Source organism: Mytilus trossulus, chromosome 14, assembly GCF_036588685.1.
Source record: "Mytilus trossulus isolate FHL-02 chromosome 14, PNRI_Mtr1.1.1.hap1, whole genome shotgun sequence".
Taxonomy (NCBI): Eukaryota; Metazoa; Mollusca; class Bivalvia; order Mytilida; family Mytilidae; genus Mytilus; species Mytilus trossulus.
This window is the reverse complement of record NC_086386.1, coordinates 23,841,407-23,855,471: the sequence shown is the minus strand read 5'-3', so window position 1 is coordinate 23,855,471 and position 14,065 is coordinate 23,841,407. Positions and strand designations below refer to the sequence as shown.

Below are 14,065 nucleotides of genomic sequence, written 5' to 3'. Positions count from 1 at the left end.
CAGGGAGTATGTGCACAAAGTTTAAAGTTGATTGGACTTCAACTTCATCAAAAACTACCATGACCTAAAACTTTAAATATCAATTGTACCAAAGTTGTCAAATTGTAGATGTTGAAAATGAGACAAGCCGCCGGACTGTTGAATGAATTGATGGAATCACTTCATGGAGTGTTAATTGTAACAGCGCATTGGCGGATCCAGGGAGTTCTAGGGGTTGGAAACCCCCTTTTTTGGCCCATCAATGCATTTAAATGGGGATATATAGTTGGACCCCCCCCCCCTCTTTGTCCTGGGTTCGAAATCTCCTTTTTTTAAATGGCTGGATCCACCCCTGCAGCGCCTTTTGTGTGTACCCTGTAAACCTGTATGTGGTGGTTTGAAAAATTAAGGCTGAAAGGATAATGACAAAGAACTAACATGGGTTGTCTGCTGTATGAAACAGTATGGTCAAGGATATAGATATAGGAAGATGTGGTGTGAGTGCCAATGAGACAACTCTCCATCCAAACAACAATTCAAAAATTAAACCATTATAGGTTAAAGTACGGCCTTCAACACGGAGCCTTGGCTCACACCGAACAACAAGCTATAAAGGGCCCCAAAATAACTAGTGTAAAACCATTCAAACGGGAAAACCAACGGTCTAATCTATATAAACAAAACGAGAAACGAGACACACGTATATATTACATAAACAAACGACAACTACTGTACATCAGATTCCTGACTTAGGACAGTATATATATATATATATATATATATGTATATAAAGAAAAGCATTACTGAGTTCCTTCCTTAAGATATCTCATTGAATTAATTTAATAAAAGGAAATCAGCTTTAGCATTAGAACTGTAAAAATGTGGGCGACTTATGGCCAAAGATAGTCCTGTCTAATCTGAATTTTTTGTTAGTTGTTTAAGGTTGCTTTCTAATTGACTTTAAAAACCTCAAATCTCTCTTTATTCATAATTACTAGAACACACCCGTGATATCGCGGGTCCGTGACTGAATTAAAGTAAAAAAAAATGTATATAACTATGCGCAAGACTTATTTTTGTATTAGTATTGTCATCTGAGAAAGTCATGCCGATTATAAGATAGCTATCACAGTTTTCTCTGCTTTCAAATATTTCTGTTTGAACCCGTCTAACTGGAACTTATCAATTATTGGTAATATTAATTATTTGGAAAACAAAAGGTCCTGGAATAGAGTATTTTTTTAACAGCATTGTCCTACATTAGTTATAAATAAAGTTGAATTATTTGATTCTTTGTTTTACGTCATGCCCGCTAACAAATTGAAAACTGTATCTTATTTTTAGTATTCGTATTGTTATATTATAAAGTCTTACTGTTTAAAATACCACAATAGGTAACAATTTGACAATTTAGTGGTGTCAACCCTGTGATTATGACCTGTGTATATAGCATATCCTGAATACAACGTTTGGTGGTGCGCCTGTCAAATGCGGAACGTACAGATAAGGTAATAGGTAACAGATGAATATACTATTGGTATCGGTATCGGACTCGACCCGGAACTTCTTAATTATTGGCAATATTAATTACGTGGAAAACAAAAGGGCCTGGAGTGGTGTAATTTTTAATCTACACCTTTGTACTATATTAGTTATATATAAAGTTGAATTCTTTGATTCGTCGTTATTACGTGATGACGGCTGACAAATTGGACCTCGTAATTTTAGTATTATAGATACTATACTACTCATTTGAAAGAACCTAAAAAAATATTTAAATAAAATACACCTAATGCCTAAAGAATATAAATGTTTAGCTTTTAAGGTCAACTAAACTTTGTCAGTGATCTCTTGGTAGTATGTTTGAAACCATAATTTATTGTAAAATCTCCCCATTCTAAAAACGTAAGATGTTGTATGATTGGCAATGACAAAAAATGTCCACAAGAGATAACAATGATCAGGGTGTGGATGTTAACAACTAAAATAGCTCATCGTTAAAATATAAAACTGTTAAGACAATGAATGGAAAAATAAATATGACTGACAGCAAACAATAACCACCGTGTACTCAAGGGCCACTTACTTGTGATTATCATAATTATAGTGTGCAGGGTTAATAAAAAAAAGAAGATGTGGTATGATTGCCAATGCCACAATGTTAAACAATTCAAACGAGAAAACTAACAGCCTTATTTATGTGTAAAAATGAACGAAAAACAAAAAGGTAACACATAAACAAACGACAACTACTGAATTTACAGGCTCCTGATTTGCGAGCATGCACTCAGCCCTCCCATAATAAGGAACAGTTGTAAAATAGCAAACAACATAGGTGCAAATTGTAAAACTCAGTTTGAAAGGGCTTAACTCAAAAAGGTCAGCACAGAGTATATACTAAACTAATTAACAAAATGACACTGAGTTATAATAGCTAGTTCAAAGCTAATTACAGTTGATGAATAAATACTCTTGGCACAGACTAAAATATAAATCATAACACATCCGATTAGAAACCAGTGAAAAGTGGGTTCAGTGTTATAATTGTATATTATATCGATGTTTTGGGAGGAGACTTTCCTGGTATGGAACTTGCACCCTTGTGGGTTTAGTGTTACAACCAAAGCTCTATTTGTATGGTGTGTAAGTACTGAGAGCGTTGCTAATTACACAAGTAGTTTATTATTTGCTTAAGAAGACTGGAATTTTCATTCTTACATACAATCATTTAACACTCATCATTCTTTTTTTTTCTGAAAAACATTGTTCTAAAATGTTTGTTCAAGAAGAAAAGTGAAAGAAAAAAAAATCTTTTAAAACATCTCAAAGTCATGGTTGTGGTAAAAAAATAAATCAAAAACTTTGAATTTCAAAAAAATAGTCTTGCAAAAAAATCAATTTTTAATGGCCAAACACATGTGTTTCGAGAACACCTCCCCCAACTAAAATTAACTTAAACACAGGGGTAGATTTCTTTCAAAAACCTAGTAAGACTGAGACTATGTTGGTTAATCTAACTCAGAATAGCCTTCTGTTATAGGTTACATACCATCACTATTGTGGGGAATTAGATCTTCCAATTGTTAAATAGCAGAACACAATTTCGGTCTATATCTTTATTTAAATATACAAATTTTGAGACAGGAAAGTGATCCACTTGTAGTATTATTCTTTTGAATTGTGATAATTGTGCATTGTATTGTATTACTTGAACTTGATAATTTATTTTTTTCAATTTTGGTAAATAAGGGGAAGTAACTTGTATTACCTTACTTTTACTACAAAATATTTTCGTGAATTAAACCACTTTCCGCAAAATATATTTTTGTATAGTTTTAGTATGTTGTTCATAGATAGTAACAGAATTGTTTTTCAGAGAAAAACCTTGTGTTGCAATTAGTTGCAGGTTGTTCACTGAATTGACTAGACTATAAATTATCAGTAAATTATTTATTTCTTTTAACAATAAAACGAACCAATAGCTTTTGAATTTGTTTTGTACAAGTTTGAATGCCTAATTGCAATGAAGAAGTTTTTTAATAATGATTTCTATAATCCTCCCAAATTCAATTTAGTTCCGTGGATATGTGAGGAAATAAATTTTACTTTATTTTTGGTAAAATGGAAAATTTTGGTGGAGGCCCGAAAGTCCCAAATTTTAAACAACAGAAACAATCAAGATGTCCACTCCTATCAACTATAAAAACAAAGACACAATGAACGACTATCTGCTAAGGAGTAAAAGAACTGATTTGTCAAAAATGCCAAGTACACCGGTGGCATCAACGATACCGACATCCGTTTACAACCCTAGTCCGTTATCGGCGGCAAAAGCCATCCTGGAAAACGACGCGTCAGGGGGAACAACACCTACCAAAGGAACGTCCCTGACTGATAAGAACCGTACGTTGACGGAAAGATTAATTCAGCCATTAGCACAGCCGCCAATCCAGTCCACGTCTGATCAAGCGCCTATGCGGCAGCAACAAGAAGACCCGGAGAAGCAGCAGTTGCAATTGCAGGTTCAAAACTTGGAACGGCAGCTTCAACTGCAAATGCAGCTCAACCAGATGCAACCGGAACTACCACAGGCGTCCCAGCCTGAATCAAGGGGATCCAAACACATGGGAAACGTGTCCCTGCAGAGGTTTGAAGGAGGAGACCAAAATCCAATCAAGTTTTGGAGTCTCTTTATTCAATACTGCACATTGTACAGGTTTTCGGAGAGCGAAACAGTTGGCATGTTTCCGCTGCATGTGTCCAACACTGTGCAAGACTGGTTCTTTTCGCTGGGGGAAGGCGTTCGCAGAAACCTGCAGCTTCTGAAGGAGGCGTTTTTGGAACGATTCCAGAGACGGAACCTCGAATACAGCCTCCAGCATATAAAACAACACCAGTCTGAATCAGTCAACGACTATATAAACAGAATTCTGGCGCAAACTGCCGACAGCAACGTGCCAGAAGCCATCCTGGTAAGCATGCTTGTTGGAGGATTGAGGCCAGATCTAGCAGCTATAGTAATGCCTCAGGTACCAAAGACTCATCAACAATTTTTGGCTGCAGCCTCGATTGCAGAGAAGACGGTCCAGATGACAACGGCAAAACCTATCGAGAACCTAACTTTGCAGGTAGCCAACATAGCCAGTATGGAGGACAGACTATCGGCCATGTTGACGGACAAACTCAGCAGTAGTGTCGCCGAAATGTCAGCCATACAGGCCCAAAACAACCAGTCGAATGGACCGTACCAAAGGCAAAATTACCAGCAACGACCAAAACTTACTTACCAGCAACGGAACTACCAACGTCCACAAAGCTCATCGTGTCAAGGATGTGGTAGGTACTGTTTGAATAGACAATCATGCCCTGCACAAAATTCAATTTGTCGGTTTTGTAAAGTTAAGGGTCATTTTGAACAAGTGTGTAGAAAAGCTAAGAGGTACAATCAATATCCACAGAATCAATACTCGCCACATCAAAATCAACAAAATAATTATGTTCAAAATCAATATCCTCAAAATCAAAATCCTCATAGATAGGAATTCGCGCCTGTCCAAGGCTTTCCCAAGGATAGGCACAATGGAAAGTCAGTTAAAATCAACTTAACGACAATATTACATAAAAACACAACTCGCGTTTTAGTAAATAAAATACCAACAAAAGCTTTGGTTGACACCGGTGCAGACATATCCTGCATATCACAATCATTTTTAAATAAGATTTTCATGAGTAAACCAAATTTAAAGAAAACACATGTATATTCAGTTTTAGGTATAGGACAACAAAAATTAAGGGTGCTAGGAAAAGTATTTTTGACTATTAAGATAAAAGACAAATGTTTTGATTTTGATTTTCATGTCATTGACACTTTACCACATTCACTCATCATAGGTGTAGACTTTTTAGAGACAAACAATGTAACTATTAATTTATCTAGAAAATCTATGGAAATATCAGATAAATGTGCTAAAATTTGTTCACTTGAGACTAATTCAGGTTTAGCTCGATGTTTTAAATCTTGTGCATTGCCTGCCAATTCCGAGATAGTTCTACCAGTGCATGTGTCAAGAAGAATCCAAGGTGAGCAAGTTCTTTTAGAACCCAATCCAAATCTTGAAAAAAAGCAGCTAATGGGTGCACGATGCATAGTTACAGTCAACAAAGGTAAGTCAGTATTTAGAATCATTAATCCAACAAATAAAACCGTACACTTACCAAGACGCTATGTACTTGCAAATGCAATTAACGTAGATACACAATATATGCAGACGTTAGATAATGCCAAAGTTAAAAGCATAAACACAATAGAGACAAAACCGAAAAACACAAACCGAGACAATTTGGAATTCGATTTATCAAAAGCAGAGTTGACGTCACAACAAAAATCGCAACTTCGGACGTTCCTTAATGAAAACAAGAATGTTTTTGCTACGAACTTGAAAGAATTAGGCCAAGCTACATCGTTTAAGCATAAAATCGAAACACACGATTCACATCCGGTGAAAATGCCATTTTATCGACAACCACCACACTTACAAAGAAAAATCGATAGACAAGTCCAAGAAATGTTAGATAACAACATAATTGTGCCTTCAACATCTGACTGGTTTTCTCCAGTACTCCTAGTGCGCAAGCGCGATGGGTCATATCGATTCGCAATCGATTATCGGAAGGTCAATAAGCAAACAAAATCGATTTATTTTCCATTACCCAGGCTTGAGTGTGTCTTCGATGCGATAGGCGCTGCCAAAGCAACCATGTTCTCAGTACTCGATTTAGCTTCCGGGTATTGGCAAATTCCAATGGACCCAGAAACGAGACACAAAGCAGCTTTCATAACACAATCAGGAATTTATGAATGGCTAAGACTACCATTTGGTTTATCAAATTCTCCTGCATCTTTTTCAATGGTTATGGCGCAAGTTTTAAGGGGAATCAACTGGAAATTTGTCCTATGTTATGTCGACGATATCCTAGTTTTCAGCGAAAATTTTGAAACTCATCTAGATCATTTACAGCAACTTTTCAACTGTCTCTCTAAAGCCAATTTAACATTAAAACCATCCAAATGTAGTTTTGCAGTTACAGAGGTTAAATATCTCGGTCATGTCATCTCCAAAGAAGGTGTCAAAGTGGACCCAGAGAAAACTTCTGCAGTTGCAACATTTCCTGAACCGAAAACGCAAAAAGACGTACGTAGTTTCTTAGGTATGTGCAATTACTATAGAAAATTCGTTCAATCATACTCAAAAATCACTACACCATTAACGGAATTATTGAAAAAGGATGTTCAATTTTGTTGGACACCGCAATGTCAAATCGCATTTGACGATCTAAAGACAAGACTTACATCATCACCAATTCTCGCATATGCCGACATGAACAAACCTTTTGAAATCATATGTGATGCATCAGATTATGCAATAGGACATATGTTGGTACAAAAAGACGACCAAAATAGATCAAGAGTAATAGCATACGGAGGAAGATCGTTAGGTGCAGCAGAGAGAAAATACCACACAACTGAAAAAGAATGTTTAGCTATTGTCAACGCAATCAAAAACCATGACACCTATCTGTCAAACAATCGATTCATAATACATACCAATCATCAAGCCCTTTGTTGGCTCCAAAACACAAAACATAAATCGGGAAGACTTTTAAGATGGGCAATGGCGTTACAACATTATACATTTGATATTAAGCATATTAAAGGTAAAGACAACACATGCGCTGATGCATTAAGTAGGCGAACATATCCAGAAACACATTCAGATCAAGATCAAATGGAAGATGGTCCAAAATCAGCAGACATTTTCACACTTGATAACACAAAAGGAGAAATAACAGAAGTACATTTCTATTATGACCACGATCCAGATACAGTCATAGCAGCCGTGCAAGACGATACCGCGACAGTGCAAGTTGAACAGCAGGATGATATAGGTACGTTACAACGCACATGTCCTGACTTTGAAGACATATTCGCATACTTGAATGATGGAACTCTCCCAGAAAATAACAAATTAGCACGTAAAGTCAACATAGAATCTCAACAATATAGTATATTGAATGGCATTCTATATCATTGGTACCAACGACGAACAAAGAAACCAGAAGAACAAGCAAGACAACATCAACAACTAGCACTTCCAAGAGTACTAAGGGATGACGCATTACTAGCTTATCATGATAGTCAAAGCGGTGGCGCACATTTAGCAACAAAGAGAGTTTACGAAGCACTTAAGCTCAAGTACTATTGGCCAAAAATGCACCAACAGGTAGATGATTATGTAAGATCATGTGACCGATGTCAAAGGATAAAAACTAGAAATCAAAATCATAGAGCACCACTAACACCTATGCCTATAGCGGACTCATTTGAAAGATGGCACATAGACATTTTAGAGCTCACACAAACAAAAGACGGAGATAGGTACGTATTACTTGTCGTTGATAGTTTTACCAGATGGTGTGAAGCTTTCGCGCTAAAAACACAAGACGCCAACGCCATAGCAAAAGTTTTATATGCAGAAATATTTTGTAGATTTGGTTGTCCAAAAATTTTGCTAAGTGATAGGGGAGCCGCTTTTATGTCGAAACTTGTCAGCGCGCTTAGTGAAATTTTTCATGTTAAACGTCACTACACTTCTTCATATCACCCACAAACAAACTCAACAGTCGAAAGACAAAATTCTACATTAGCACAATGTTTAAGAGCGTATTGTAGCAAAGATCATAACAACTGGCCAAAATTACTACCAGGAATTATGATGGCTTTTAGAATGTCACCAGCGACAGAATCAACGGAATACTCACCATATTATCTACTGTTTGGTAAAGAAATGAACTTGCCATTCGATGTAGACGTACAACCAAAAGATAACATGGGCAAGGAGGCAAAAGAACATATCCAAGAGGTAATCGAAAAATTAAAAATAGCTAAAGAGATAGCTACAGACAATGTTACTCGTCGCCAAGAAAAGAATAAACAACATTATGACAAAAAGGCAAAGGAACCAGATTTTAGGGTTGGACAAAAAGTTTTAATTCGAGTTTACAAAGTCCCCCCAGGACTTTCTCGTAAGTTACAGGACAAATCAGACGGACCTTATTTGATAACACAGTTGGGACCAAATCACACATATCGTTTAATGAATTGCAACACACGCAAAGTAATGAAATCGTTGATCAATGCTCAACATTTACGTATTTATCACGACCCACGTATATTTAGACGTCAAGATGACATAATCGTCACACCACAGAACAATGATGAAGAAAACGATGATCATCAACCAAATGCAGATAACGCAGACACGGTTAACAATGAAGTTGACAAAGAAATAGTAGACGAAACAACGTATGAAGTTGAATGTCTACTTGGAAAGAAAACAATGAATGGAGTTGTTCATTACAAATGCAAATGGAAAGACGGATCAACTCCAACCTGGGAACCAATAGATAACATTGCGGAAAATCTTATAGAAGATTAGCATATTAAGTATACTCAACAAGGTAAGCGACGCAAACGAAAAGGTAATCAGAATTATCGATATTTCAATCAATCCCAGGATTAAACAAATCTTACGAAGGTAAGTGTCATAATTGCCTCTAAAGCCTTGATGGCAGACTAATGCAGGTAAGTGCAGAACAGTATAGAACATTTACGATTTACATGTGCACTTGGTTGGACTCGATTGGTTCATAAGCGACGTCGTGAATTTTATTTGGCATATATTTTTTTTTTCTAAAAGTTCATTTTTCAAAATTCAGTGTCTGTCAATTATTTAAGTGTTTGATCAACACTTATGTGACTAGCACTATTTTTTTTCTTCTTTTTATAGGAAATGTAACCAGTCGATTTAGCCTAATGTTAATGTTTATCGTTATGGTCATACTACCACTCAGCATCGTCGGAGGACACATGACAGTGCAAGCAAGCAATGCAGAAGAAGATATACACCGACTAAATTACGGTGTACTTTTTCAAAAACAACCATCCTTATATTTATCACGTGAATATTGGCTTCACACTTTTGAAGTAGAATTACCTAGTAATATTTCAATTTAAAGCATACCTTCATGCACTGCTGCTGTATCAACTTGTTATTTATTTAACTCAATCATTTTTCATGTTAATGTATTAAAAGAAAACACGATGACATTTACTCATCGAACACTTATGGAAATTTTTGACATGGTTCCAGAAACAGATTTGAACCCACAAAAACGTAAATCTCGTGCTTTATTACCTTTCATTGGTTCATTAAGTAAAAGTTTCTTTGGAACAGCAACCATGGACGATGTCAATCTTTTGGCTAACCACACAAATAAATTGATAAAAAGAGATAGACAAATGAGTCATGCTTTGGAACAACATGGTTCACACATTTCATCTTTTATGAAAGTAGTAAATCATAGATTTGACAAGTTAAAGGAAGGCATGAATCTAAATCATCTATTGGCCAATCAAATCTTGTCTTCAAATAAACATTTTGAAATATTGATGGCAAATCTGTCCATGGTAGCATTCGAACAAGTCAGTAAAGCTAACGAAATTCAAGTTCAATTAGTAAATACTCTTTCTTCTATTCAGTCTCTCATAAATGGTAAAATCACACCTCATTTAATACCAGAACATGTTTTGAAAAAGACAATAAACGGTATCCTTGACATCTTGCAGAGAGATTTTCCTAAATTTCATTTACTTCAAAACAAACCATCTATGTACTATCAAAATGCCAAATTTTTTTTTACAAGGCATCATTCCAGGTTATATATCACAATGAAATTTCCAATTTCATCATTTTCATCAGCTTTAACATTGTACAAGATTTTGTCGTTTCCTCATCCTATCAGTCAAAAGAATACAACAAAAGCTTCTCAAATACTTGATTTACCAACTTATGTTGCAATAACGGCAAATCATCGTCATTATACAACTTTTAATTACGAAACCTTGTACAATTGTGAATTTGATAGGTACATCACATGTGATGTTTCGTTACCCATTCAAACTATTAAAACGTCAAGTTGTATTTTTGCATTGCTACATGATAACAAATCAGTAATTTTTGACCAATGTAATTTCAGATTGTTACCAGAATTGACAAAACCAAATATTTTTGAATTATCACCAGCATCAATTTTATTGACAAATGTTAAAGAGGTAACTTTGAAATGCCCCAATAAAACATCAACATTACCAGGATGTCAATTTTGTATTCAAAATATTCCTTGTAGTTGTACTCTACAAACTTCTACAATAACATATCATCCTCGTTTGATAAATTGTCAGGAAAAGTTACAAGAAAGTACAAGATTGTATCCAATAAACTTAGCATTATTACATGCATTTTTTGGTTTTGACAAGGTAAAATCTTATTTTGGCAATACATATTTCAAAACTGCAGTAAATATATCGATTCCAAATTTTAAATTTTACAATCATAAGTTTAATTCAATTTTAGCGTCAGATAGTAAAGACCACTTAAATTTGAAGAAAATTGCTAAATCAGCTAAAAAGGATGAAACCATTTTTCAAAATTTAGCAGAACCTTTACTCGATGGTCAAATAACACTTGATTCGAATTGGCCAGACACTAACGGTTATCTAGCAATAGCATCAATAACTATAGGAGGAATTTCTTTTATAGGTTTTGTTTATATGTTTTTACAATTCAGATCTTTGAGAACTTCACTTTTGATTTTACAACAAGTTCATAATGTACATTCAAAGTCAACAGTACCATCTTTTCTTTTTGAAGCAGTCACACAAACAACTACACAATCATTTTTAGATTCAGCTATTTTAAAAGAATTTACTTGGGTACATGGATCTTTAATAGTAGGAGTTTTAATTTTAATACTTTTAATCTGTGTTTTAGTTTGCCTATTCAAACATTAATCTCATAACCCAACTATAATGTTAGAAATTACTTCAGGAGGATCATGTGCTACAATTCCAGTCACATCATTTCCATTGTGTCCTTCTTATTGGGATATTCAACCCCCGGTCACTATTCAAAACGTTCAGATTTGTAATTTCCCATTTGGAAAACTTTCAGTTGAGTGGCCAGGATTCAAAGTTATAAATAAATTGACAAAACAAAGCTTAACAGTTAAAACGTGTTTCAAAGTTGGTTTGTTTAATTATTTCAAAATAAGGCGAATAATCAACCAACCATATTGTGCTTACATATTGATTGTACATCAAGGATTAGCTACACCTTTACAAGAAAATCAAGAACCTTTAATTCCCAAAATTCCACAGTATCAAGAATTTCAAAACAATCTGTATCCAAATTTAGAACCTTATTTATAGGCAGTCAAGCAAGGCATGACGTTTAAAAATGAACAGTATCTATTCATGTCTTATGTATATATTTGTGTGTGTTTAATTAATTTGTTTATATATGTCTAATATCTACTAGTTTTATATTGATAGCTTGTGTTTAAATACCGTTATCGTTGCCAAGAGGATGTTACATAACATTTTACGATATTTCATTATCGGATACCAGATAATCCTATGTGCGGACATTTAATATTCATTTCAGCCGTGACTTCGAACCAGTGTGGACATTTAAATATGTGAACAATTTATATAGTGAAACTTGGATATCTCATATATCTCATGTATATACTTATTTTGTGTCATGCATTTTTTTTACAGAATTGTTGTTGTGTGCTTTGAGGACAAAGCAAATTTTTAAGAAGAGGGTAATTGTGAGGAAATAAATTTTACTTTATTTTTGGTAAAATGGACAATCCATAATTTGAGAATATTTTACATTAAAGCGACTTTAAATTAAAGTTGTAAAGAGTTGATTAAATTCATTTGGCAAATATACTTAATAAAGTTAGTTACGTTATAACGGTCACTATAGATAAATGTTGTTTAAAGGTCAATATTACATATCAAGCCTCAAGCTAAGTCAAATACTATACAAGTTTGTTATGCAACTTTTCTTCGGTCAAATCGAATACACAGATAAATCAATTGATATATGGATTGAACCTTATCCAGTTACGAATTATTGAATAATACATCAAACAAAATATGTGATGTCCATGTATATTAAATAGCGGTCAGTTGGGTGTTTCCAACAACAAAAATGTGAGGAGAAAAGAAGGAAATTTATTAAGAAATTATTATAAGCTATTAGCAAAAGTATTAAACAAATAACTTACATGGGCCTCAGTTTATTGCTAACGAAAGTACTATATAAACCTGTTTCGCCCAACACTAGGCACTTCGGTGTTGCGGCAGATTAAAATATAGAAACTTCATTTCTATTATTCACAGGTTAGTTGAACTATTTTTCGTTAAGTTTTAAGCAGTAAACTGAGTACTCGATAAAGATAAATTATTTTTATATTATTATTTATTCAGAAGCAAAGTTAATTCAAATTATTAAATTACTTGGTTTGAATGTTTATGCAAAGTTGTGTCAATATCAGATAAACAATTAATGCAATATTTAATTAAATAAACTAGAACATTATTTCTCTTTCTATTATCAAGTTTAAATGGACAACTTATTTACATAATTTAGGATGTTAACCTCATAAGGTCAACCGCTTATTTATATTCATATTATGGAAACTTCTTCAATTATTCTTTATCTATATTTGTTATGTTTGTATATATATTATTATGTATTGTTAATTGTAATACATGACTTCGGTGTTGCGGCAGATTAAAATATAGAAACTTCATTTCTAATATTCACGGCCAAAACGTCCCACCCAAAGCCAAACTACGGCAGAGTTACAGGTCCAGTCTTAATAACTACGAGACAGTAAATTAAGTCCTGATAGATACGGTTAATTATTCGAAAAACTAAGGATTTTCTTACCCCAGGAGTAGATTACCTTAGCCGTATTTGGCACAACTTTTTGGAATTTTGGGTCCTCAATGCTCTTCAACTTTGTATTTGTTTGGCTTTTTAACTATTTCGATCTGAGCGTCACTGATGAGTCTTATGTAGACGAAACGCGCGTCTGGCGTATGAAATTATAATCCTGGTACTTTTGATAACCAATTAAATAACATGTAAGCATTAGAGTGTAAACCAGCAGAGAGACTCGAATCCCTTCAACCTCTAACCACCGTTGTTTTATAAACATATTCATAAAGTTTTGGACAACCGCAATACTTTTATTTATAGTTGATATAACGAAACTTTTATTTAAACTTCAAAGGAATTTATTTTAATAATTTTTTTTTTATCAGCACACACAGTTTTATTTTAGAGAATATTAAAGGTTCAGAGCTAATACCTATTAAGTAATCGAAAAAAATATTATCACCTTTGGATTTTCATTGTGAAAAACATGTCGATGGGGTTGTTTCACAAAATATCTAAGAGAAATAAAGATTCCACAACTGCAACAAGTGTAATACGATATTTTCCACTCGAGACAGTTACATTTTAATATGTAAAGCGCGAGTCGAGCCGAGCTTTTTAATTTTTTTTTAAATGTAACTGTTGAAAGTGGCGAAATATCGTTATATACGAGTTACATGGTAGAATCTGTTTCGGTAATGATTTGTATTCCTTCTTTTCAAAGATTTGAG

The 14,065-nt window shown here is 34.3% G+C and overlaps 1 protein-coding gene across 2 annotated transcripts; it reads left to right on the top strand.

Moving 5' to 3' along the window:
- The first annotated feature begins 3,609 nt into the window (after positions 1-3,609).
- LOC134697349 (uncharacterized) lies at positions 3,610-12,097 on the top strand. Of its 2 annotated transcripts, none has more exons than XM_063559565.1 (2): positions 3,610-4,815; positions 9,327-12,097. In XM_063559565.1, the coding sequence occupies exon 2, from the start codon at positions 9,641-9,643 to the stop codon at positions 11,387-11,389; it is 1,749 nt and encodes a 582-aa protein (XP_063415635.1). In that variant the 5' UTR covers positions 3,610-4,815; positions 9,327-9,640; the 3' UTR covers positions 11,390-12,097. The 2 variants fall into 2 exon arrangements, with proteins under 2 accessions (XP_063415635.1, XP_063415636.1); XM_063559566.1 differs by having other exon boundaries at positions 9,327-10,168.
- Positions 12,098-14,065: the final 1,968 nt, after the last annotated feature.

Coding starts and splice junctions, on each gene's coding strand:
- LOC134697349 (XM_063559565.1), top strand. CDS start 9,641: ATGACATTTACTCATCGAACACTTATGGAAATTTTTGACATGGTTCCA.